Raw genomic sequence first — 24,001 nt, forward strand, 5'->3', positions numbered from 1 at the left:
TAGGATGGTCACTGGTGGGACATGCTTCGTCACAGAATTAGGGGTGAAGGGAAAGATCAGGATTCAAGATGAGCTTTGAAACTCGTGACTGTAACTAAAATGCTGAATATCATTCTAGCTTTCTCTATGTGTTAATTTCTCATGTAACAAGAGTCCCTTATCTCCAACGCCCAGAGTCAGTCTGGAGTGCATATGGCTTGGTTTCTGTGGCCTGGACTGATTGTGACCAATCTCTATGTTCCCTGCCTGGCCATCCAGGCACTCCTTAGTGTGACAAAGGAGCTTTTACCCCTGGCCTGGTGACCTGAGACTTCTAAGCAGTTACAGAGGTCATCTACTCCAAACCGTGTCCTTAAACACAAACCAGACTTCATGAGCAAGCAGAAGTTAAGAACCAAAGTTAAGTCACTGGGAGCCACACTCACCAAGATCTCATCTTCGGTTTTTCAGAAAACGGACTCCATGGTTTCACATAGCACAAAGAAAAGAATGTGTGAGGATCTGATAAAACTGGTTTTGAATCCCAGCAGATTCATGCTCTGCAAGTAACTTAACCTCTGCTGACCTGAAGTTTCCTCATCTGTAAAATGGGGACAATTCTAAATGTCTTCTCACAGAGCTGTCCCCAGATTGTGCCTGAGCCATAGTAGGTGGTCCGTAAGTGATAGCTGTGATTTAGCATCGGTACCACGCTCCAAGGGCAGGCGTGAAGTGATGGGAGGCCACCAGTCACATGGACTCGGTGTCACCTGTGGGAAAGGCACTGCTACAGCTGGTCACTTTACAGAGGGCATGGCTGGTTTGGTGGCCAAGCAAAGCAGAGATGATGTCCAATAGGGCATGAAAACTGGCTTCACAGCACAGTACAAACCACAACTCAACAGGTGACAGCCAGATGTCTCCACATCTGGGTTTCAAAAATGTCCAGTGCGGAGGCCTCTGCATAGGGCTTGTGCGTGAGTACTCCCCAGTATCACTTCCTGGCACCTACAGATGTGCGTGCCTTAAACATGCAGATGAGCGAACCTGCCTGGCTACCTGCAGGCTCCTGGGCTTTTGGTATCTCACGCCTTCCTATTCCCCACCCCCCCGCCTCCCCCCAACACAGAGGCAATTGCTCTGTGGAGACAAGCCCAGTTCCGGTGTGGGGACACAGGTGTCACCTGCTACTTTCAGGCCCTGTTGTTCCTGGATTGCAGCCCCACAGGTGTGTGTATGTTGCCAGGAAGGCACCTCACTCCTGCCTCCTGTCTGGTTTGCAAGGTGGCCTCAGTCTGCTAAGGGAAAGCCCCTTGTGATCGCCAGCCATCTCAGGGCCCAGGTGTGGTTGGAGCACTCCACAGGGTGACCTCAGTGCCAGGGAGGCCAGTGTTCCTGGGTTTAGGGCATGGACAAGTCACTTAGAGCCAGCTTCAGCGACCATAGGCTACTATGACCTAAACCCCAGCCAGCATCCTGCAGATTCTGGGACTCTGCTTGCCGGGAGAGATCTGCTAAAGGCAGAGGAGTCTGAGGACAGGAGACACCTTTGCTGTCCTGCTAGTCAGTGGACACCTGCGCTCACTGGACACTGGCCCCCAGGGCATGTGTCCTTCAGCCCCAGGCTTCTCTTTACAAAGCACCCTCATGTGGCCAGAATGTAAATGTCCATTCTGCTGCTGTCACAGGCCAGTGCCAGTACCAACAAATGCACCTCACCATGAGGACTTGGCGTTGAGATGGGGGAGGGCACATCCCATGCCACATAGCCAGGAAGAGGTAGGGGGGAGTCTGCTGAAGCCAGCCTTGCACTCTGAGTGGTGCCCCCTTGACCAAACCACCACAGAGGACCCCTGGTCTGTTGGCTCCCCTGGCCTGCAAGATTTCTGGTCTGCCGGCGCAGTGGGCAGGACAGTCGGGGAGGTCACTGCCCCAGCCCAAAACAGATTCATCAGAAGAGGTGGGGAGACAGGTCAGGTCCTGACAACAAGTCTGATTAGGTGGCATGTGGAACAAGCTTTGGCCCTTCCCCATGCCAGGGAAGGTTGCATGCTGGGCCCAGAAGGGGTGGGATCTGGCCACAGAGCTGCCCAGCACAGGACTTGGTGTGGGAGGCCATTCCCAAGGAGGCAGGGCCCTGTGCTGTGGCACAATTGAGGGCAACAGTTCTCACACCAATCCCCATCCTCTCCACTTAGCTGTTCAGCCTCAGTCAGGATGCTGACACTCTCTACTGCCTCACCAGGGTGCTGAGACCAGGCCTGGGGATGTGGTAGGGGATTGGGATTAGCACACCTTAGCTCCCCTTCCTTTCCCAGCAACAAGTGAACTTGGAATGTGAAGCACCTGCTGATCTGGGCACCTACAATCTGAGACAACAGGCCCATAAGCCAATAGCCGGGGATGACTGTCCAGACACCTTCCCCAAGAAGCCTTTCTGGGTGTCTCCTTTGTACAGGGCCACTTAGGTTGGCTGTGCCTGACCTGCATCTCGAGGTAGGACTGACTAGATGCCAGCCATCAAAGAGGCCACATGCATGTATTTCCTTTTGTGAATCCATGCCCATTTTATAGTTGAGGACACACCCATGGGTGGCCATGGTCACCCAGCCAGCAGGTGCTGTGCCCTGAGGAGAAAAGCGGATGCTCTGGACAGGCCCGAGTGAGGGCGACACCTGTGACCTGGACAGCTTCTGCCTTGCCCCCTCTCAGCTCCCTTTGTTTCTACCCTGGCTCCACTTCATCCTGCTATATGGGGAGGGACTAGGTTGCCTCCTACACATTTTTCTATAAATGTCTGATAAGGAGTCAGGGCACAAATGTTCCAAGAAATCATTATTTTGACAGAACAAATAAAGCTAAAGGAATGACTCTCAAATGGCAAAATTCCAACCATTACGACTACATTTGAGAGACAAGGGAGCTTTCCGGTAGCCCTGAAGCCGCACCAACACTGCCAAGCCCCAAGTAGGTCCTTCAGGACGTTTAGGGACCAGAACTTTTCTTTCCTTGACATTTGGCCTCATCCCTGTCCAACTGAGAGTCCTCAGGCACGTTGGTGCCCCAGTGCTAGTGAGCAGACGACATCAGGGAGCCACAGTAGAGGCTTTACCAGTAAAGGTGGCTGCTAGTGAAACCAGAGCCCTGTGTCAGGCTGGACCCCCACAGGCTCACTGTCTTCTTCCACAGCCACATGGTTGTGAAACAGGGACATACCCTATCTGCACCATGGCCCGTTTAGGCCTTGAACTCTGACATCTTGGCAGAGACTCAAGGAGGCAGCTTGAGGGTAGGAGGAGAGGGAGGCAGTGGTTTAGGATCAATTTAAAAGGGGCCAGTCAGTGCCTTATGGCACAGATACACATGTGCACACTCACACCCCCCGCCGCCAGGCACAACCAAACAGATGACAGAGCCTGCCCTCTGCACGCTGCTCTGTGTGGACACTGCCTGAACCATCTTGGAACTCATCCATGCCAGACTGACTCCACCATTGGTTCCTTCTTACATTTCTTTTCACCCCAGTAAGGCTGTCATGGGTAACTGCTCTGTACCCAGAGACCTGTAGGAGGTTCAGAGCCCAAGTGAAAGAGGCAGACCATCAATCAGATGAGCACAGGGCAATGTATGAGGGAGGTTTCTCAGAAAAGGTGATATTTGAGATGGGTCCTGGAGGTTGCATAGGAGTTCATGAGGAGGCATGTTACAAGTAAAGAAAGCAGCACATGCAGAGAAAGACTGGAACATAAAGCTGTGTGCACTTGAAGGTAGGCCCTAGGGTAGAGCAAAGCCCATAGGTACTTTGCACTGGGTCAGTGTTGACCTGTTTTTTGTTTTCTACTCTAGGCATGAGGCCATGAGACCCCAGTCAGGTGATCAGTGTTTTTAGCTCTGGGCACTGTATTCAGTTCAGAGACAGGCATGGAGGTGCCCAAGACAGCACTGTGGTTAGAATCTTGGGAAAGAAGTTCTTGGTGTCCACAGGGATTGCTAAACTGCTGAGACACAGGCATGGGGTGGCAGGGGACTTGAGGAAAGTCCAAGAATGGACTTTCTGTGAACAACACAGATAACAAGCTGAGAGATGGAGAATCTGTTTCTCGATTTGAGCCCTGGGTCTGGATCCAGTTTTTCTAAAGTTAGCAGCCCTGCTTTTCCAGTTATCTGAATCTAGGTGTGTGTGCATGTCTGTGTTTAAACCACTCAGAGCTGAGATTTTCTGTCATAGACAACCTCCAGGCCTGTCACAGATGGCCCTGCCTCATACAGCTTCCCACTGCCCAGTGGTCCCTGCTCTGGTAATTGCAAAGCCTGCCTACCCTCCACCTGCATAGCTGGAGCCCAGGATCCCAGATGTCCTGCCTGGGACAGGGTTTTAGGACTAGGCCCATAAATCAGTGTAGGGCTGGGGCGAGGGTGCAAGGAAGAAAGGGAAAAAGGGAGCGGAAAAGCAAACTGAGGCCAACAGGGCACAGGTGCTGCTGACCAAGTCACGTGTTTACCGAACACCTACCACATGACCAAGTGCACTGTATCTGACAAGCCGACGAGGTCTGTTTGATCAATCCGTTGTAAAGACGAGGAAACTGAGGCTCAAGAGAGTGCTGTGATTTGCCCAAGAGCCAACATAGAAACCAGCCTCTGCCTCCGTGAAGTCAGATTGTGTACAGAGATGTCTTTAGTTGGTGTGGTCTTGTGCTACTTGACCCCCAGCCTCAGTGATCCCTGACTGCAGGCTGGGGCAGCTGTGAGATGGGATGAGCCAAGTATGTGAAGTGTGTCCTGTAGCCAAGGCAATGAGAATTCCATGTGATCGGTGTCACTTAGAGCCAAGGCTAAGCCTGAAAGAGCTCACCCAGACCTTCAGCGATGGGTTCCCCAGAGACTCTCAGCAGGTGTGTGGCCACTGTGAGCTGGAGGGATGAGCCAGGCTTTTACAGTTGGGGAGGGCATCTGAGCAGCACATCCTAGCCAGGCAGGGACAGGAATCAACGTGCCCTTTATAAAGTGACAGGAAGGGAGGAAGTGCAGGTATTGAGGCTCTGAACCCCTCCCAGAAAGCCTGGCTGGGGAAACTGAACAACATGGAGTTGAGGTGCTGACTCACCTAGACTCAGCATGAGCCACAGGGTGGGTTGGGGGTGGGAGCCAGGAGAGACCCACCCTTAGCAGCCAAGAGACCTCCTGTGCAGGCCAGTGAGGTCAGAGTCAGGCAGGCAAGACAGAACTGAGACCCAAGGCCACAGTGGCACGGCCATAGTGACAGTGGCAGGATGGGACACTGGGAGCTGGGTACCCCTAGACTGGTCCAGGAGCTGCTGAAGATGAGAAAGGGGAGGCTTTCAGGACGTTTGATCTACACCTTTTCTCTGGCCAGCTCCTTGGGGTGACTTACAGCCTCAGTGGCAGATTGGGGGGGTGACTTACAGCCTCAGTGGCAGATTGGGGGGGGTGACTTACAGCCTCAGTGGCAGATTGGGGAGGGGGGTGAGTTCTGAGTCCAGCACCTGCCTCTCCCCCATGTCCTGAGTTCGCCCTTCTTGTCTGCATCATTCTTCCAGTTAATGCTATTCTTTCTGCAGCGGGACCAGCTCAGAGGAGCCCCCTGGCCTCACATCAAGGGCAGGTGCCTTAGGAGACATTGTTGCAGAAGCCATCTCAGCTGATGACCAATGCCCTTGACCATGAGCTCTAAGCAGCAATTGACAAAGTCACACATCGCCTGTATCCTGGTGGACGGGCAGCCCCAGTGGTCTGTTTCAGCTCACACCACTTGCCCAGCATGGAGCATGCTCAATGTGTCTGCTGAATGGATGGATGGATGGATGGATGGACGAATGGATGGATGCAGCAGGGAAGGTGACCAATGACGAGCGAGGAGATTATGGATTACCCAGGAAGTCCTAAATACAATCACAGCTTCCTTATAAGTGAGAGGCCAAGGAAGAGTCAGTACAGAAGGGCAGAGGGTCATGTGACATGGAGGCAGTGATTGGCGTGATGCAGCCATGAGCCAAGGAATGCTGGCTACCATGAAGGGCTGAAAGAAGGAGGAATAGTGTCTCTCCAGAGCCTCTGGGGCTGTGGCCCTGCCCAGTGATACTGATCTGGCACTTCTGACTTTAGAATGGGAGAAAACAAATTTCCGTTGTTTTAAGCACTGAGTTTGTGGTAACTTGTTCCAGCAGTGCTGGGTTCCGCTGCAGTATGTGAAGCATACTGTTCTGGGGTGGAGTCCCTTGGGAGGCGGGAGGCATCACTGTCTTCATTATTGTCACCTTTCTTCTGGGACAGTAAGAGTCCAAGAAGCAGGACTTATGAGTTATTTCTGGGAATAACAGGCCTGGGTGGGTTCTCCCTTTGTGGCAAGCAGGCAGGGAAGGGGACCCTGCTGCACCATGCTGGGGTACTCTTGGCAGAGAAGGGTGTCTGAGCTCTGCTTTTCAACTTCTGTGCTCACAGGGCTTGGGAGGTACCTTCCCACCACCACTGGGATTACACGGTTATTGACTCCCCAGAGCAGAATCCACCCAGCATGCAGCCCTGGCATGCCAAGTTCTCTGGCCTGGAGACTGCAGCTTCTGGCCCGGCCCTGCCTCTGGGCCAAGCTGCCTGCCACCCACCAGGATCAGGGCACCATGGGGTGGGTCAGCTGCGGCTTGGGCCCCTCCTGCTGTCACTGAGCTTCTCAGAACTGGCACCCACTTTCTTAGCAACACCAAGAAACACTTTGGCAAGGCCCACTAACCTGCAAGAAAGGGAACTGGATTTTCTAACACCCGACCTTACCGCTCTGCCCCTCGATTCCTCCCTGACTTTTCATGCCAGGGTGGTGGGGGGCAGGCATGCATCTGCTTTCACTAGGACGACCCTGCAGAGCTGGCTGCGCCTGCCGCCCCAAGCCCTACCCACCAACAGAAACAGCTCCTTAAACTGGCTGGAATGATTCCAAGCTCCTCTCCAAGGTTTTCCTCTGTTGGTTTTGTTGGGTTCTTTGTTTTGTTTTGTATGTGAAACTGGGTTGGGAAGCTTGCTCACCACATTTTCCATGCTTCTGTTTAGAAAGTTCCAGAAATCAAATCCTTTCCACCATGTACTTGGTGAGGGGTGGGCGGGGAGTGCATTTTCAGAGACACACAGTGAATTCTTTTGGAAAATGCTGCAGAGCCCCCACTACGCCCCCAAGATGGAGAGCAGTTCATTGTTTGTGTCACTCTGCAGGTCAGTTCCCTGTGCACCTGGGCAGCAGTCCATTCTGGGAGGTGGCTCTACAAGTGAGCTTGCACTATAGTGTCTGGCATTCATTGTTTGCTCCAGTAGCCATGCAGCCTCCCCTCCTTAGACAGCATGCACTGAGCATAACATCTGGTGGCACTGGGAGGGGTCCTGGGGGTCCGAGGAAGACTCTGCCAGTCAGTGGGGTGAGTGGTCACAAACCCAGTGCTACAGAGCTGTGCCTGGGAGACCCTGATTTTCCAGGGTCACCCTGAACCAACATGCAGCAGAATGTGTAAGTTCCTGTGAGGCCATGGTGACAAGGTTGTCAGGGCTCTGATGCTGGGATCACACAGGACCTCTGGGGTCATGGAGGGAGAGTAAGTTCCAACTGCAGCCCACAGACATAAGGTGCTGGAGCAGGAAGAGGATGGAGGGATAGAGTCCATCTGCTCTGTTAGCTGAGGTAATCTGAGAGGGCTTCCTGCAGGAGGTGGCACCTGACCAGGTCTAGATGCCTACGGGAACGGAAAAGCAGGTTGTGAGCCATATAGGCCTGGTGTTCTGAGACAGTCTAGGTGAACAAATGGCAGGTCATGTCAGCGAAGAGCTAGTAGTCTGGAGGCTCTAGGTCTGAGCTGGAAGCAAGGAGAGAGGAGAATGTGTGGGGATCACCATAAGGAAATATCCATACCTGGAACCGTGTTTCATAAGGAACTTCCCTTCATCCAGCCTTGCCACCAAGGGAGGGAGGATACCAGGTACACATGGAGGGAGTTAATCTCCAGCATATTACACTACCCATGGGATGAGAGGCCATAAGCGCCCATTCAAAACAAAAGGCAAAAGACAACTGCACAGAAAGATGGGCAAAATAGCTCACCAGGCATCTCGTGAGAAGGAAACACTGGCACCAATAAACGTATGGGAGGACAAATGGAAAGGTTGACATCGCCCCGCTGACAAGGATGTGCAGCAAGCCAAGCCTTCAAACTGGGCATTGGGGGTGTTTGTGATTAACATCTGGGAGAATTAAAATCCGACAGGCCTGGGACTCAGCAATTCCACAAAACCCACCACACCAGGAGTGCAGAGGACGGTGTGAAGGTGTCCCGCAGTGAGGTTCAAAGACACAGACACAGACCACCTCAGAGCCGTAAGAGTGAACAGCAGAATGAATGAGTGGACGGACGGATGGATGGATGGATGGATGAAGGGACGCACAGGAAACAGGTGAATCCCTTGAGCGTAATGCAGTCAGAGAAAAGCGGGTTCACAAAGACACACCTGCAACGACTTCGCTTATGTAAAGCCCAACAAAGCGAAACAGAAGAAAATATTGTTATGAGAGAGACAGAAAAAGCTGTCACAGACTCAGGGAACGAAAAGCTAGAAATCCCAGAGACCACAGAAGGGGGGTGGATCTGGGGCAGGAGAGTCAGGGCACATGGGACCTCAAAGGTGCTGGCTCATCCCCCGTCCTTAGGCTGGGTAAGGGGAGAGGGCGAGTGTGTCACACCAACTTGTATGTCTTAAGCACGTGCTTGTTATTCTTTTGTATGACCCCCATATTTACTGGAACGGCTGGGTGGAAGTGAACTTCTGGGAAGAGGCTGGCTGAGTGGACAGGGCTCTAGGATGGGGAATGGAGTGGCTGCAGTGCCAGAGTGGAGAACTTGTGTGGGCTGTTGGACATCAGGGTTCCATGGTTGTCCCCGATTGCCCAGGGGGCCCATCTTGGCTGTGACAGCTACCTGCTGCTCAAGATCCTCCCTGGTCATCCGTGGCCTTGTCTGACAGGCTTGCTCTGTGGCAGATTAGCGTCAGTATCCTCATGCAATCCGTCCAACCCTCGGCTCCCCCACTCCCATCACAGACCCTCACACTCCACCAGACCAAGCTGAGCGCTGGCTTTCGCCCGTCACTCCCTCCGAGGAGCCAGAATGGAGAAATCAGTGTTTGGGGGCTGACACAGAGCAGACATCTTACTAAGTAAACACTGGTGTTTGGGGAGGGAAATGAGGTTAGGAAATTGCGCCAACAAAGGAGCCCACGCAGATGGGCTCAGTCAAGATTCAACCACACAGTCAGCAGAGGGGACCCACAGTTTATCACAGCTCCCCAGAGCAGAAGGGCAGGAAGGCAACGGCACTCCAAATGCAAAATTCCAGGTACTTAAAAGATGGGAGGGACCTATGGGGAGACTTTTCTCTGAGCAAAGTGCTGACTTATAGGGAGCAGGGTAGGATGGAGGGGCTGCAGGTGGCCTTGAACTTGCTCCCTGTGCCCAGTGGTGCCGGGAACACGGCTGGGCGGGAGAAGAGGCCCTGGGCGCTAGTTAAACTTTGGGTATGTGGGATTGAGTCTCTAAAAGGAGTCACCCTTGGCTGAGCACTGCTGAGCTGAATCTTCCAGAAACTGGATACCTTAAAGCCAGGGTGAGAATAGGCTAGGGATGGTCTGGGAAGTGGGGAGGCAGGGAGAGGGAGAGGGGAAAGGAGAGGGAGAGGAGGAGGAAGAGGGGAAGGAGGGAGAGGGGGAGGGGGAGGGGAAGGAGGAGGAGAGGAGGAGGGGCAGGGGAAGGGGGAGGTCCTTGAGAAAAAGACTTCATAAGGAGCCTGCGTGTGAGCAATGAGAAGGGCCTGTGTGGAAGGTGGCCCAGGGCAGCTCCTCCACAGTGAGAATTCTGCCAAAGTGCCGTGTGGAATTTCCTTCCCTGCATGCTGTCAACACCAGATGGATAATCCCAAATGGTTTAGATAAATCCCCTCCTGGATGGGGATGTTGCCTGTGTGTCCATTAGTGTGTACTTTGGAGAGGTCCCCTCCTTCTTAGGGGCTCCAGGTCTTCCAGGGAGTGGAGGCCCTCACTACAATAGGGGCCATCCCAAAGGAGGCCTTGCTAGGGGAGAGCTGATCAACTCTTCCCATCGCTGGCTCAATCTCTGCCCCCTTTCAGACAGACCATGAGATCATAGTGGGCAGCAAGATTGTGCCTCAGAGTTGAGTGCAGGAGTGTATGCCTGTAATCCCAACTACTTGGGAAGTAGACCCAGAAGGATCTCAGTTTGAGGCTACAGAGGCAAAGTTAGTGAGACCCGGTCTCAAAAACAAAAGACAAACAGACTGGGAGTATATCTCAGCGGTAAAGCACTTGCCTAGGGTTCAACCCTCAGTCCTACAAAAATAAAATAAAAAAATAAAAAACTGTGCCTTGGTGGCCTGTGTCCCCAATGCCTGGCATCAGGCCACCACATCACAGGGACAGGTACTAAGGACCTCCCCTGCTGAGTTAAACTTGGGTGGGACAGGCCAGGTGTCTGTTTCAGAAGGGCAGGCCCTCGAGGCAGGGGCTTTTCACACCCTGTGGGCATCCGGGCATAGTTGACTCTGCAAGGCTGGCGTGGTGCTGGTCACTGGCTTGTTCTAAGCACAAAGTGAGGGAGCAGTGACCCTCAGTCCATGTTCACTTGGCCCTATTGCTCTGGTGAAGGTGGCCTCTTCACGTTTTGTTTGTTTTATGTTGGTGGCACTGGGTTTTGAACCTCAGGACCTCACACTTGCTGGGCAGGCACTCTTACTGCTTGAACCCTCCACCAGACCTTTTTTGTGATGGGCTTTTTCAAGATGGGGTCTTGCAAACTATTTGCCTGGGGCTGGCTTTGAACTGCTATCCTCCTGAGTAGCTAGGATTACAGATGTGAGCCATGGTTGCCCACCACAACTTTATGATGGCCAGGGTCCCGGTATCCACTTCAAGGACATGCCCCCAATGACCTAACTTTTTTCTACAAGGTCCTATCTTCTAAACATTCCACTGCCTCCCAATTAGCACCTAGGGTGTTGGCCAAGCCTTCTCTACATGGCCTTTGGGAGTCACTCCAGATCCAAACTACAGTCCACTTTATATCACTCCTTACAGTTCCATAAAGGGTACAAGTATATCCCCATTTTAGACACGGGGAAACTGAGGCTTGTGGGGGTTAATCAGCCAGGCTCAGAACATAAACAGAATATGTGGTATAGGTAGGATTTGAACCTCAGACCTACCCAGTTCTGTCTCCATCCTGGGGGTGAGGGATGAGAAATGTCCAAAAGAGCCCCAAGGGACAGGAGAGGAATCCACAGTTGCTGAGCACATCCTCTTCCCTCCGGTACAGACCCATCTCTTCATGACAAGGTTTGCTTCACTTCCTGTTGGCTCCTGATCTTAGCCGACCACACCAGCCTTCTCCAAAGCCCAGAACTACGCAACACCTCTTGTGCGAGGGGCTGGCGTTCAGCAAAGATCAAAGACCAGACATCTTATCAGACATGCTCCTCATTAAACTTTTACAGGCCAGATTCCATTATAAATGAGCTGTCTGCCCCATGCTGGCAAGCACGTTCCTGCGCTGGGAATCTGATGTTCTCAGAGCCAGGGGATACAGTAGCAGGGATGCCCTCTAAGGCCACACTGCTGGAGTTCAGATCTTAGCAGTGCTACCCACTAGAATGTGTTATGGTTTCAATCTGAAATATCCCTCAAAGGCACATGTGTTAAACCCCAGCTGATGGGGGTTTTGGAAGTGACTGGGTCCTAAGGACACCGATGTCATGAATCTGTTGATTGAGTCATAACTTGATGGCATTATTGGGATGTGGTGAACACTAGAGGTGGGGTCTGATCGGAGGAAGTAGGTCACTGGGGGTGTGCCTTTGACCTTTGCCCTTTTTTGTGTCTCTCTGCTTTCTGGCCGCTGTGAGGTGAGCAGACTCTTCTGTCACACACTCTTGCCACCATGATGCTCTGCCTCACTGTACGGCAACGACAATGGTCCAGCTAACCATGGACTGAACCCTCTGACACCACGAGCTAAAAGAAACTCTTCCTCCTTTTAGGTTGTTCTGTTTCTTGTTACAACGATGAAAAGTCTGACTTGCATAGAATGTGGCAGTGGAAAGTCAGTCAGCCTTCCAGTGCCTCAGTTTCCCACTTATGAAAGGGGAGTGCAGTGCTACCTTCCCTGCAGGGAGGGTGACATGCGTGACATCAGCAGAGGAAAGCATGGCACAGGGTCTTGCTTTTGCTCCTCAGCCGGGCTGACTCAGAGAGGGGAAGGGGCCTGCTTAATCGGGTCTCTAAAGGTTGTTCACTCTGCAGTGAGCCAGGGTTCCACATCTCTGTGACACCCTGTTCCTCAGGCAGCCATGTACCTGCCTACACTAGGCTCTCTGGGCTGCCTTTCCATCCAGTTACTCTCAGCAGGTTAGCTGTCAATCACAGTAGTTTTTTAGGAGAGATTCCCAAAGACAGGAGGGTGCATCTACATGAGAAGGGTCAAGGCCCAGCCAACATCTCAGCACAGGAGGCAGGCCGACATACTCTTCAGAAGGCTCCTCCTTCCACCAGGCTCTGAACAGGATCACGCGTGTTTGCCAAGGGAGGAGAGAGGCTTTTGTGAAACACACACAAAGCCAGTCTTCTATGACTCGTGAATTGGTGTGTTGAGGTAAGAATCAAGACTACCCAAATTGCTTTCTGTCTAACCACCTGCCCTTGGTGAATGTGTGAGGACATAGTCATAAGGGACCAGGACCGGTGGCTCACAGGTGGCGTGCTGATTAATCTCACAACACACTGGTGCTGTCTTTATGAACAATGACCTTGGAAAAGCCATCTTCAAATCCCCCTAGACTGGAAAGTCCACGAGCTGAGCCCAGTAACAGCAAAGAAACTACCCTCTTAGGTGAGGCCTCACCAACACGGTCACTAAACATCTCCATTGATATGCACTTGCGGGGACCAGACAGTCTTAACTGCTCTCTTGGGGGCTCTGGGTATAGCACACTTTGCGGGACCAAGTGTGCAGACGACCAGAAGCCAGAGTGTCGGCTTTATGTAAGTTGATAGCTACAACCCAGAGCCATCTGTCCCTACAAGGAGCCCCCTCCTCTCTCCTTTACCATGCAGGGTGGCCTTGGGTGTGTTCCTGGTGAAATGCAGGGAGCAATTCACAGTGGACAGGTCTAAATTCTGAGGAGAGTGGGGGTCATGGATGTTAGGGATCAGCTATGATCCCTAAGACAAGAGAAGAGAGGAAGGCAGGGTCCTCCCTGTGACTGAGCTGTTGTTGTTTCTTCCACGCGATACGTCCCACACCCTCTGCAAGCTCAGAATATAAATAAGCTTAGGTCAATGTGGAAAGCCTCATCTGTGAGTGGGTGAGCAAAAAGCACCAGGGGACTTCAAAAAACCCCATTATCAGCCAAGGGCAGTGACAGAAGGGCTGCACATGGAGCTGACCCTTTGAGTTCAGGAAGCCAGCACACTGGAATAGGCTTCTTTCCTGGGTGTCTAATAAGTAGGGTGGCCTCCAGTGGTCTCCAAACTCTGGCCTGTGGGTACTTGTGAAATAATCAAACTTTTGGGGTAGGAGCCTAGGAACGAGCGTATTTAAGACATACCCTGTGGTTCAGATTGGCAGCCAGCTTTGGGAACTGCTGCAGGGGACTTTGGGAACTGCTTCAGGAGACCACAGGAATGAGACTTCTCTGAAGCCCCAGGACAAGGCATGGAGGGGTGACATCCCACAAGCAACTCTGAGAGTTGAAGGTCCACCCCAGCCTCCAGAACCAGGGAACCAGGACAGTGGGCTTCTCCTTTCTCCTGGAAAGGCCCAGCAAGGAAATGGGCACTCTCATTGTGGAACTGGATGCCAAGCTCAGTCACATTTCACACAACACCCTGACAAAGCCTGTGTCAAGGAGGCAGGGGTGTCCGAAGCTCTTCCCTCCTGTTAGCACCAGTGGAGAGACTGCAGGTAGTGTTTGGCTCCATTCTCAGATGGACTTCTCTTCTTGCCCTTGGTAAGCCTGTGGAGACTCAGGAGTACGTCCTCATGCAGGTCATGAGAGAGCCCCCAACCCATTTGCCTTCCCATCACCTGTGGTCTACATAGACCAAAGAAACTGCACCAGGAGTCCACGGACAGTACCACTTCTTCTTCTGGTTCCATGTGAACATCAGGAAGCGATGCAAGTCATGTGTGGTTTTGAAAGACTATAAGGGTCACCCTGCAGAGGGATGGGGTGGTGGGCTCTAGGGGAAGCCATCCAGTTAAGCTGGGTTGCATAGTTCCCACACTGAATTCCAGACCCTGCCTGTCCCCCACTAAGCAGCCTGTGTGGAGCAGGGTGCTCAGCCTAGCCCTGCTCCTTTTCCCTGGGGAGTCACTAAGATACAAGGGCAGGTCTCCCTATGTTTCCTGTCCATCCTGTCTATCCTGACTGTCTTATAGTTCCCCTGAAAATAAATCTGACTATCCCTCCTGCTCCTGGGGGACAGAGGGGAACATCCAAATTCCACTGGGGAGAAAAAGCCACCACTCCTCCCTCAAAAGTACCTTTTCAGTCCCACTTCCTACCTCCTCTTCCAAGGACATGCCATGTCCTGTCTCTACCACACACATCCCCGAGCCTGCAATGAAGCCCCTTCTGAACAGCAAGGGAGAAGCACAACAGAAAAACCAACAACTGCTACCATGAATAAACGAATGCTTCCAAACTGTTCTATGTGTTTCATCCAGTTGGTCCTATTCCACCATCTTCAAAACAACTCAGTAACCTGTGCTATCAGGATTGTCTAAATAGATCTGGTCCCTTTACAGATGAGAAAACCAAGGTTTATTTATTCACATGGATCAGCTCTCTCACAGCTAGTGGATTCCATGCTGGATTCAAGTGCAGGCAACCTGGCAGAACTGAAAGAAACGTGGGCTCCTTGGCCATAACTGTGTACTCCTGCAAGGAACGAAGGAGGCTGGGGTTGCAGGAGGCCTGGAGACTGCCACACTGTTGTGCTCCATCCTTGGGGCTATCAGGATCCTGAGGGCCATGGGAAGGGGTCTTGGTGACTAAGCAGTAGGGGCAGGAGGGGACAGGGGCAGAGCAGCAGGCACACACATGAGTGAGCCGTGCAAAGTGACCCTGTGACTCCAAGCAGCAGGCAGAGGCTCAGACTCTGATGACAAGAGATGACACTGCACTTCATTTGCTGTGCAATGTTTATGTAACTACATACATTTGGTGCTGGCAAGAGTTGGAGGGTCCAGGCCTTGATGGATTGTGAGGCTCCACCAGGCTCCACCCCACTGATCATGGAGCTAGAGCCACCGGCCATTTTTCTCAGAGGCCTTGTCCTAGTACCCACCTGGGGCATGGAGGGGACAGGAACGTGAAGAGGTGGCCTTCCGAAGCCCACAGCCTGGCCTGCCACCCTTCCTCTTTGGCCTGGGTGGCAACCAACCGTCCTGAGGGTAACATGAAACTGCTGTGCCCCAGCCCAGCAGACTCTAAAACTCCCTGCTTCTGCCTGCCAGTGGCGTTTGACAGCCGAGTCCTTCCTTGGGACTTATGCTCCAGAGCCTGGTCTTCTAAGCCCTCCCAGATGTGTGCTTGCCCACTTCACAGGGGCAACATGTGGAAGTCATTGAGTCTCAACTTCTGCATCTATATGTCCCTGTGAAATGGGGACATCGGAAGATGAACAGATATGGGCTCCAGGGCAGTCCTGGCCCACAGCAGACCTGGGCAAATTATCCAACATGACATATATTGGGTGAAGTCAGACTCAGCACTAGGGGTTTGGTGAACCCAAACGAATTCAATAACAGTTCCTAAGGTGGTCAGCGTCCTAATCCCTGGGACTTATGAATGTGCAGTGGCTAAGGGAACTCTGCCTATGTGATTGCATTGAGCATCTTGAGATGGAGAGATGATTGTGGATTAGCTGGGTGGGCTCTGAAAGCCTAGCTACTTAACCTCTCTGTGCTGCATTCAAGTTTTCCATCTGTAAAGTGGGAAAGACATGATTCTGAGGGTGATTGAGAAGATTAAATGACAATCATTTCAACAGGGTCATCCAGAAGATAAAAATAATTATGAGAACTAGCAGTCTTCAGTCTTGGGGTCTTGTTAAACTTTCAGTGGCACCCCAAGGTGCATAGAAAGATGTTAGCCAGAACACTCACCTGCAGAGGGACACGCACTTGCATTGACTCCCTCTGCATGAAGACCGTAGCACTGCCCATTCAACATGTGTCCCTGACAAGGGAATACTTCATGGCAGGCCTGCTGTGCCCGGGATCTGTACCACCAACGCAGTCAAACATTATCAAGAAGCAGGAAATCTGAGGGATCAACCCCCTCTCAAATACCGAATTTCCTGGATGCTCCTAGACCTCTTGGATGCCACCAACCGAACACTTTACTAGATCCATGCAAATGCCCTTTCCAGAGGCTGCCCCGGCTATGGTCTCATCCACCCGGGGCTGGAGAGGCCCTGGAGGGGACAGAGGGTAAAAATGGCCCCATCACCCACAGGTGGCTCATGGCTATGGCAGCAGATCCTAGTCAAGCAAGAACCAGGTACACACATCAAAATAAAATGGAAAGGATCCAACATGTTATGAGGGCACAGAAGACACCTGACTTCCCAATAGCCAAATCTGGGGCAATTTCAACAACCCAATAAATAGTGAAGACAATACAGTATAAGCCACAGAATAACATGAATACCCCTGCATCAAATAAATAAAACATGGGAGAAGGGACAATTCTTCCTCAAAATAGAAGTCCAATCGATACACATGGAGGGAATAATGGAAACAGAAAACCATTATTTTGAATGGACTAGTAATTGCAGTTTCTGTCAAGAATCATCAATGGATGTTTAAGTTTGTGGGTAAAAATATAACAAGAAACAAGATATTTACACATTCTCCAAGTATCGCCCAGCCTGACATTTATCAATTGCAAAGGGAACAGCTCAAAAGTAGGGAATCCCAGCAGACATAACCGTAAGGACATGATCACCAGCTCCCAGGGGATTGTGATTATGGGCATCCTAAAAGACATAGCATGAGAACTCACACACCATCACCTTTACGGTGTGATCTCCCCAGATGCACAATCAGGATGAAGCACCATCAGGCAAACCCAAACTGAGAGACATACGTTACACAGTGACTGGCCAGTGCTCTTCAAAAGTGTCAAGATCAAGACAGACAGAGACTGAGGAACTGTCTTGATTAAAGATGACTAAGGAGGCTGCACAACCAAATGCAACGTGGGATCCACACGTAAGCGCTGACTTGGGGAACTGAAGACGTTAGCAGGCGACTGACCACATTTGGATCAGATATGTAGGTTAGTTTACGGCACTGTATCAGGGGCTGTATCTGATGTTGGTATCTGAAGACCTGAGTGCAGGGTATATAGGAAATCTTTTCTGATTTTTGCAAATGCTTTTCCATGTCTGAACTTATTTAAAAGTAAAACCTTAAAAAGCAATAAATATTTTCAAAAAAGAAAATAAAGGTCCCAGGTTGTGATCTTGGGGAGGCTCCACAGGTTTCCTGAAACAGGTATCAGCTAAGGGTTGGCTGGGCCACTTCGGGACTCAATACTTTGACCTTGTTCTGAGTGCTCAGCGAATGCCTACTGACTTCACTCCAACAGGAGATGGAGCCACAGGAGGATTAGTCTCCTGCAGGGGTCCTTGGAGAGCCCTCCCCCTCCCCTCCCCTCTCCCCGCTCAGCAAGCACTGACTGTGCTCCTCCTATGTGTCAGCCACTGTAGATACAGAAGACCAAGGGGAGCACAGAGACTGCTGAGAGGCAAGTTGAAAACAGTTCATTCTGGTGGTACTGGGGTTTGAACTCAGTGCTTCATGCTCACTAGACAGGTACTCTACCACTTGAGCCATCATCAACTCATTCTGGGTGACAGTGTGGAGGATTCAGTGCTCTTAGGAAAAGTGGCTCCTGAGTTGAGCTTAGGGGTATCCAGGTAGAGGGTACATTCTAGGAGGCTGGACAGACAGCAGGAATGAGACATAGATAGGTGAAAGGACGGTGTGTGTTGGAACTACAGACAGCAATGTGGTGTGGACAGTTAAGGTGGCTAGAGGGGAGGAGCCAGCTGATCCTGCCAGAAGCTCCCCTTCCAGGTAAGGGTGAGAAATGGCAGAGAGGCTAGGGGTGGGGAGAAGGTTGAGGCCTCTCTTCTGCAAGGAGGTAGGATGGGGTAGCAAGGGGCTGAACCTTGAGTCATAAAGACCAAGAGAAATGACGTCAGTGAAGGATTTAGGAGCCCCAGGTGGGAATGGAGAAGGGAGGGGCTGAGCGTTCCGAGACAGTGCTGGCTAACACACCCCATCTTCCTGGGGATGTGAAGGCCGGGAGCAGGGAGAGGCCCAAAACATCACTTTGAGCTTGTACTTAGAGTAGGGTAACCATACAGTGCATGGACACTTGAGGCAGTGAAAGGGGGTGGACTGAATTACTATGCTGGGACAGGTTACCATCCTTCTAGGGGTTTTGGGACCAGGAGGGGCTGTCACTTTATGGATGGGTGAAGAACCTCTTATTGCATACAGATCCAGAAAGGAAGACCTACAGCTGTGGACGTGGTGATGGGAGGAGAGCTGAGCGTCCTTCAGAAGGAGCTGGAGTGTGTTCGTGTGCAGGTGCCACCCACTCATATGTTCACACTCACGAGAGGCAAAGGTGCCAGCCTGCTCAAGAGCACGCAGATCAGGAACTCCAAAAAGGACCAAGGCAGGACTGGTGGCAGAAGCTGCTGGTGGGCCTCCCAGGTGGCGGGTGGCAGCAGGCAGGGAGAGGACTTACCCGTGCACGCTGTGGACAGAGTGAGACTCGTAATGGTACCTTCCCTCCTGGTGTCGCATGTCAATCGGCAAGGGCGCGTGGAATGGTGGTAGGAGGTGCTGCGGCACTGAGGAGGGGAAGAGAGAAAAAAAGACTTCAAAAACTTTTCCCCTCCCTGCAAAAGCAATTTTCAAAGGGCTTTAAGCCCAATGAATTCCTGAGTAAGAGGAGCCAGGACATGGAGCTCTGCGGTGCCCGTGCTATCACACACCCACTGAGGGGAATGAATAAATAATCAAAGTCAGCTAGAGAATCCTACATCTTCCACATAAAAGATCCCCAACCGTGCTCTTGACAAAGACAAGCAGCTCAGCGCTCTTTGAACTTGGAGAGATTACAGGCAGGCCCATGGAACCACGCTCCACCACAAATCAGGGATGACAGCGCCTACAGGCTCCCACTCTGCCGGTGTCTGCTCTCCCCAGCTTGGCTGTGTGTGGCTCTGGCAGCACCAGGTGACAGCATCAGGTGCCACCATGCACACAGCCCGGAGATATTTACCTAGAACCATCTGTGAAAGCACGGCTGGCTCTGACGGGTGAGCAACCTTGGGAAGGGTACATCCTACTAGTCTGCCCGCCCTATCTCGTGGGGCACAAAAATCGGACATTTACGTGCATCTGTTAATTCTCCAGACTTCGTATTAATTATCATCAACCCCTGTGTGCTGGCAGTGCCTCCAGGATTGAAAATGCCAACACGTGAGTGTCAGTTCCCAGAGCTGAGTCAGCCTCTGTCTGCATTTGGCCTGTGCTCAACAAATCATCACGATAATTGTAGGATGCTCTTTGCTTATTGAAAAAAAATGCCTGAGTACCCTGGAGGCAAACATAATTATAGGCTTTGGGAAAACAGGGCTCTTTAAAATATAGGTAGACTGAGAAAAGGGATAAGAAGTAGAGACTTCTTAGTCACGGCTCCCTCAGTCTGAGGCCGCTGGCCAGAGGGGCAGTGTTGAGCTTGGATTTCTGAGAAATTGAAAGCCATGCGATTGGTCTGTTTTTCTCCTATGTACAGGCTTGCTGATGGCTGGGCATAGTGTGACAGATGCATAAAAATAAGGCTACTGTTCTGTGCAAACACATTCTAACACTGTACCGTGAGCACTGTGAATTCTTTTTGAAGTACTGTTGTAAAATATACACTATATAAATAAATTTGCTGCTTTTAAGCGTTCAGTTGAGTAGCCTCAAGAGCGTTTGTACTGTGCAGCTGTCACCACCTTCCATCCACAGAACTTTTTTATCATGCTCTGTCCCCATGAAACACTGGCCCCACCCCCTTCCCCAGCACTGCCACTCCACTTTCTGTCCCTTTGAATTTGGCCACAGTGGGTGTGGGTACTTCCACTGTGGGATTTTAGAATATTTGTCCTTTTGTTTCACGTCCTCAAGGTCCATCTGAGTGGTGACATGTATCACAAGTTCCTTCCTTTTGACGGCCGAATACTATTCCAATTCTCCACCCTCTCCTAAAACCCCAGTCCTCTGAAAAGGTGAGCCTGGGTATGTGATCATGGCTTGAAGCTGTGACTAGATGACCAAGTGCTGGTGGCCTCTGAGAGTCAGAGATGCTGGCCAGCTGCCTGGCTTTAAGCAGATTTCTGTAGCTGAGTCTGATTTGCCCATCTGCACATGGCGTCAGTGACACTGACATGGTGAAGACGTAAAACGTTCGTGAACAGGAGACACTGCACAGATAGGGACCTCCACAGGTGCTACTACTGACGATGACAATCCACGCTGACACTTGAAGCCCTGGAAGTCCACAATCCAACTCTGACTTTACTAGCAATGGGGCAAAGGACTCAAGTTGTTCACACCAGCGATAGGGAGCCTGGAGAGCTGAGTGCTTTCACATCTTCAGGGGCCCAACAGAAAAGTGGTGCTGACCTGTCTCAAGCTTTAGGAAACTGCCTTGTGTTTCCCAGTGCCGAGGATCAAACCCATTGCCTTGCACATACTAGGCAAGTGCTCTACCTCTGAGCCACACCCTCAGGAAAGTGCCTTTAAAAAACAAAATGAAACATGTCCAGGAAGACAGATGACAGTATTGCAGAAATGGAGGTCATGCTCAGAGTCACAGGACTGAAAAGTGTCAAAGCCAGGAAGAGAATCCAGGGCTTCTCCTGCCCTACCTTGACTGTATACTGCCATTAACAAATGCACACACAGCATCCCAGCCTGCACTTGGTGCTTGACTAACACCTACTCCTCCCTGCAGCCCCAGGAAGCTGCATTTGTATCTGAATGCCCTCTGCAGGCCATTCTGCAGAACTCTGTGTGCCCCTCCTATCCTCAGACTTGCTTCTGCAGGAGCCAAAGAAGGTGGGTGCTGTGCACATGTGTGCTGTTGTTCACGTATAATGTGTGCACATGGTATGTACATTGTATGTGTACATGTGGGTTGTTGTGTGTCCATGTAAGTCTGTTGTTTTGAGTGTGCATGAACAGGGGGAGTGGCCTGGGGCTTCCAGGAAGAGGTGTGAGGCCCACCTGTGGGGTCATGCCTCCTCCTTCCCAGTAGGTCCCTGGGTGAAGGCAGTGGGTGAGTGACAGGGAAAGAGGCTTTCTCTTTAACACAGAACTTGGGGTAGCACCTCCCATGGGCCCGTTACTCTCCAGGCAGCTGCCCCTCAGCCTGTGCAGCCTGTACCTATCCCTCCATGGCCCTGGACCCCTTGGACTCTTCATACGGGCCAAGAACAGGGGTTGGTGGCTCTGCCTGTCCTGGCACCGTATGTTAGGTTGGCCAATGGCAGCTACCAACATCTGTCACCTCACAGGGATTAGCCTATGGCTCTTTGTTTACTTTTACCATCAGCCCTGCTCTTGTCCCCATTTCTCAGAAAAGAACATTGAGACACTGGGTGCTGTGGCTGTGCTTCCAGGTGAGCAATGACTGGGCAAAATGTGACTGGTGATTTCATTGGCTTCAGCATCTCTCCACTGAGCTCCACATGGCCCCTCAGAGCCCAGCCAAATGTCCAGTATGAGGCAGGCCCTGGGTGACAGGGCCTCTGAGCACTGGGACTCCCACACAGTGTAGTACTTGCCCCAGGCTGGACAGCTGGTGCACAAGGTCAGCAAGTAGCAAGGAGTCAACACCAGGGCTCCAAAGCGTAAACTCCCTGTCCAGCCTTGGGGAGGGGACCCTACCCACATGCATCAGCAGTGAGGGGACAGCAGCCACCTAGGAATGATCACCCCGCATTCATCTGCCATTTGTCAAGCACTTGCTGTGTGGCAGGCACTGCTGTAGGCTGAGAACGGGATTGTGACAAAGCAGCCCACGCCTCAGCTGAGCGAGAGGAGACGGACGGTGGACAAGTCAGCAAACACATATGTAGCACAAATGTTAGAGTGGGACAGAAAGGAGACAAGGAAGTGGAGAGGCAGCCAGGGCTCAGGAAAGGAGTGGCACTCGGGCACAGAGAATGGTAGGTGCAAAGGCCGGGCATCAGGGGAAGAACTCAGGCTGATTTGTCTGGAGCACAGGGATGGATGGAGGTGAAGGAGACAGGAGACAGGGTCCTATTCAAAATGCTGAAAAGAAGGATCCAGTGCTCTGGCATAGAAATACACATTATCCAGGAGCCCCAGACTGGCCACTGGTAATTATGTCCCCCTGGTCCCTCTGTATGGCAGGAGTGGAGCTCCCTGGGGACAGGTCCACACAGCTTCCAGCCAGTGATACCAGTGATACCCTGGGGCTTCATGAGGGATCCTGGAGCAGTGCACGGCCAGAGCCTCTGGGTATCTGCTGGCTCATCTCTTTGCCCTCATGTACAGCTCACTGACCCACTGGCCTCCTAGGTGTCTCCCTGCCCCAGTCACCTGAGCCCAGCACCCAACGCACATTCACTCACATACTCTGTCTCACACACATGCACACACACTCACATATTTTAAGCACACAGTCTCTGGAGGACCAACTTTTTACACAAGGTGAAGTGAGGGGCGAAGGCTGGCCCAGGTTCAACTGAGGACTTGGGGCATTGCAGCCCCTCATATCCCTGACAGAAGCTTCCAGAAGCAAAGGCTTGGCTCAGAGCCAGGCTGAGGAGGAATGAGAGAAATGACTCCAGCCAAAGGCCCAGCATCACCTGAGAAACATGGAGATGACCAGAAAGAACCAGAGCTGCCTTCAAGTGACATACTCAATCAGACCTTCCACACATTGTTTTTGTTGTGGACTTTTTTAAGGAAAAAAAAAAAGCAAACTAAATCATGTCCTTCCGGCAGAGGGGGAACCTGCCCCTCCACCCTCTTTCTCTCTCTCTCTCCATATGCCATTTTCAAAGAAACTGGTATTTCTTTTTAAGTTCTTGAGGAAAGAAATTGTAAGTTGGGAATTTTCAATGAATCGCCATTCCCCTCCCCCTGGAAAAAATGCACATTTGTTTTTGATCCCACACAGAAAGACCCTGAGAAGCTGGGGAAGGGTGGAGTGATGGCGTCTGTCACTAAAACCCCAGAATTTTTGTGTGCTAATTCAAACACCGAATGCTCCTTGGCTGGTGGTGCCGGGTGAGGGGACATTTGTGTGACAGTGTCCTTGGGGTAATGATCTGGTTGAGTGCAAGCAGGATGTTGAAAGAGGGAAAGGAGAGTCCATTCCTGGAAGCCGCACAAGTTAAAGTCCCATTAATAATGAGCCCGATGAATGACTGGGAGAGAGGATGGGGCGGGGGTCGGCAGAGACCTCAGACAAAGAACGGAAAAAACTGGGTCAGAGAAACAAGACAAGGCAGCCTCGTCAGCCTCCAGGGGCATTCTCCTCAGATGAAGTCATGTGTGGCTGCGATGCAGAAGCTCTGCTCCGACAGGGCCCGAGAGGCCGGTGAGGTCAAAGCAACCACCGCCCAGGAGAGACAGGTTAGGGACACCCCGCCAAGTTCCTGCGTCTCTTTAATCAAGACTGCAGGTTGGGATTAGCTCAGCACATGTGGCTGGTGAGTGGCGACAGCTTGGGGCCAGATAATTGGATTTCTACAAGATGTTCCATTGCCCAGGTACTGACTGAGGGATGGTAGAGGCAGGTGGCTCTGGGAGGAGGCTGAGCCCTTGTAGTAGATGGGTCCCAGTAGTGATGAG

At 51.8% G+C, this 24,001-nt stretch overlaps 1 protein-coding gene across 3 annotated transcripts in view; it reads right to left on the bottom strand.

Annotated features, from left to right (window-relative positions):
- Positions 1 to 24,001, bottom strand: part of Gli2 (GLI family zinc finger 2) — a 218,606-nt gene that overhangs the window by 34,544 nt on the left and 160,061 nt on the right. For all 3 annotated transcript variants that reach the window (XM_074070530.1, XM_074070529.1, XM_020175357.2), the window contains one exon: positions 18,867 to 18,972. In XM_074070530.1, the coding sequence (XP_073926631.1) occupies positions 18,867 to 18,925 (59 nt within the window). In that variant the 5' untranslated portion in view covers positions 18,926 to 18,972. The remainder of the gene's footprint in view (positions 1 to 18,866; positions 18,973 to 24,001) is intronic.

This window comes from Castor canadensis, chromosome 4 (genome assembly GCF_047511655.1).
Source record: "Castor canadensis chromosome 4, mCasCan1.hap1v2, whole genome shotgun sequence".
In the NCBI taxonomy this organism is placed as follows: Eukaryota; Metazoa; Chordata; class Mammalia; order Rodentia; family Castoridae; genus Castor; species Castor canadensis.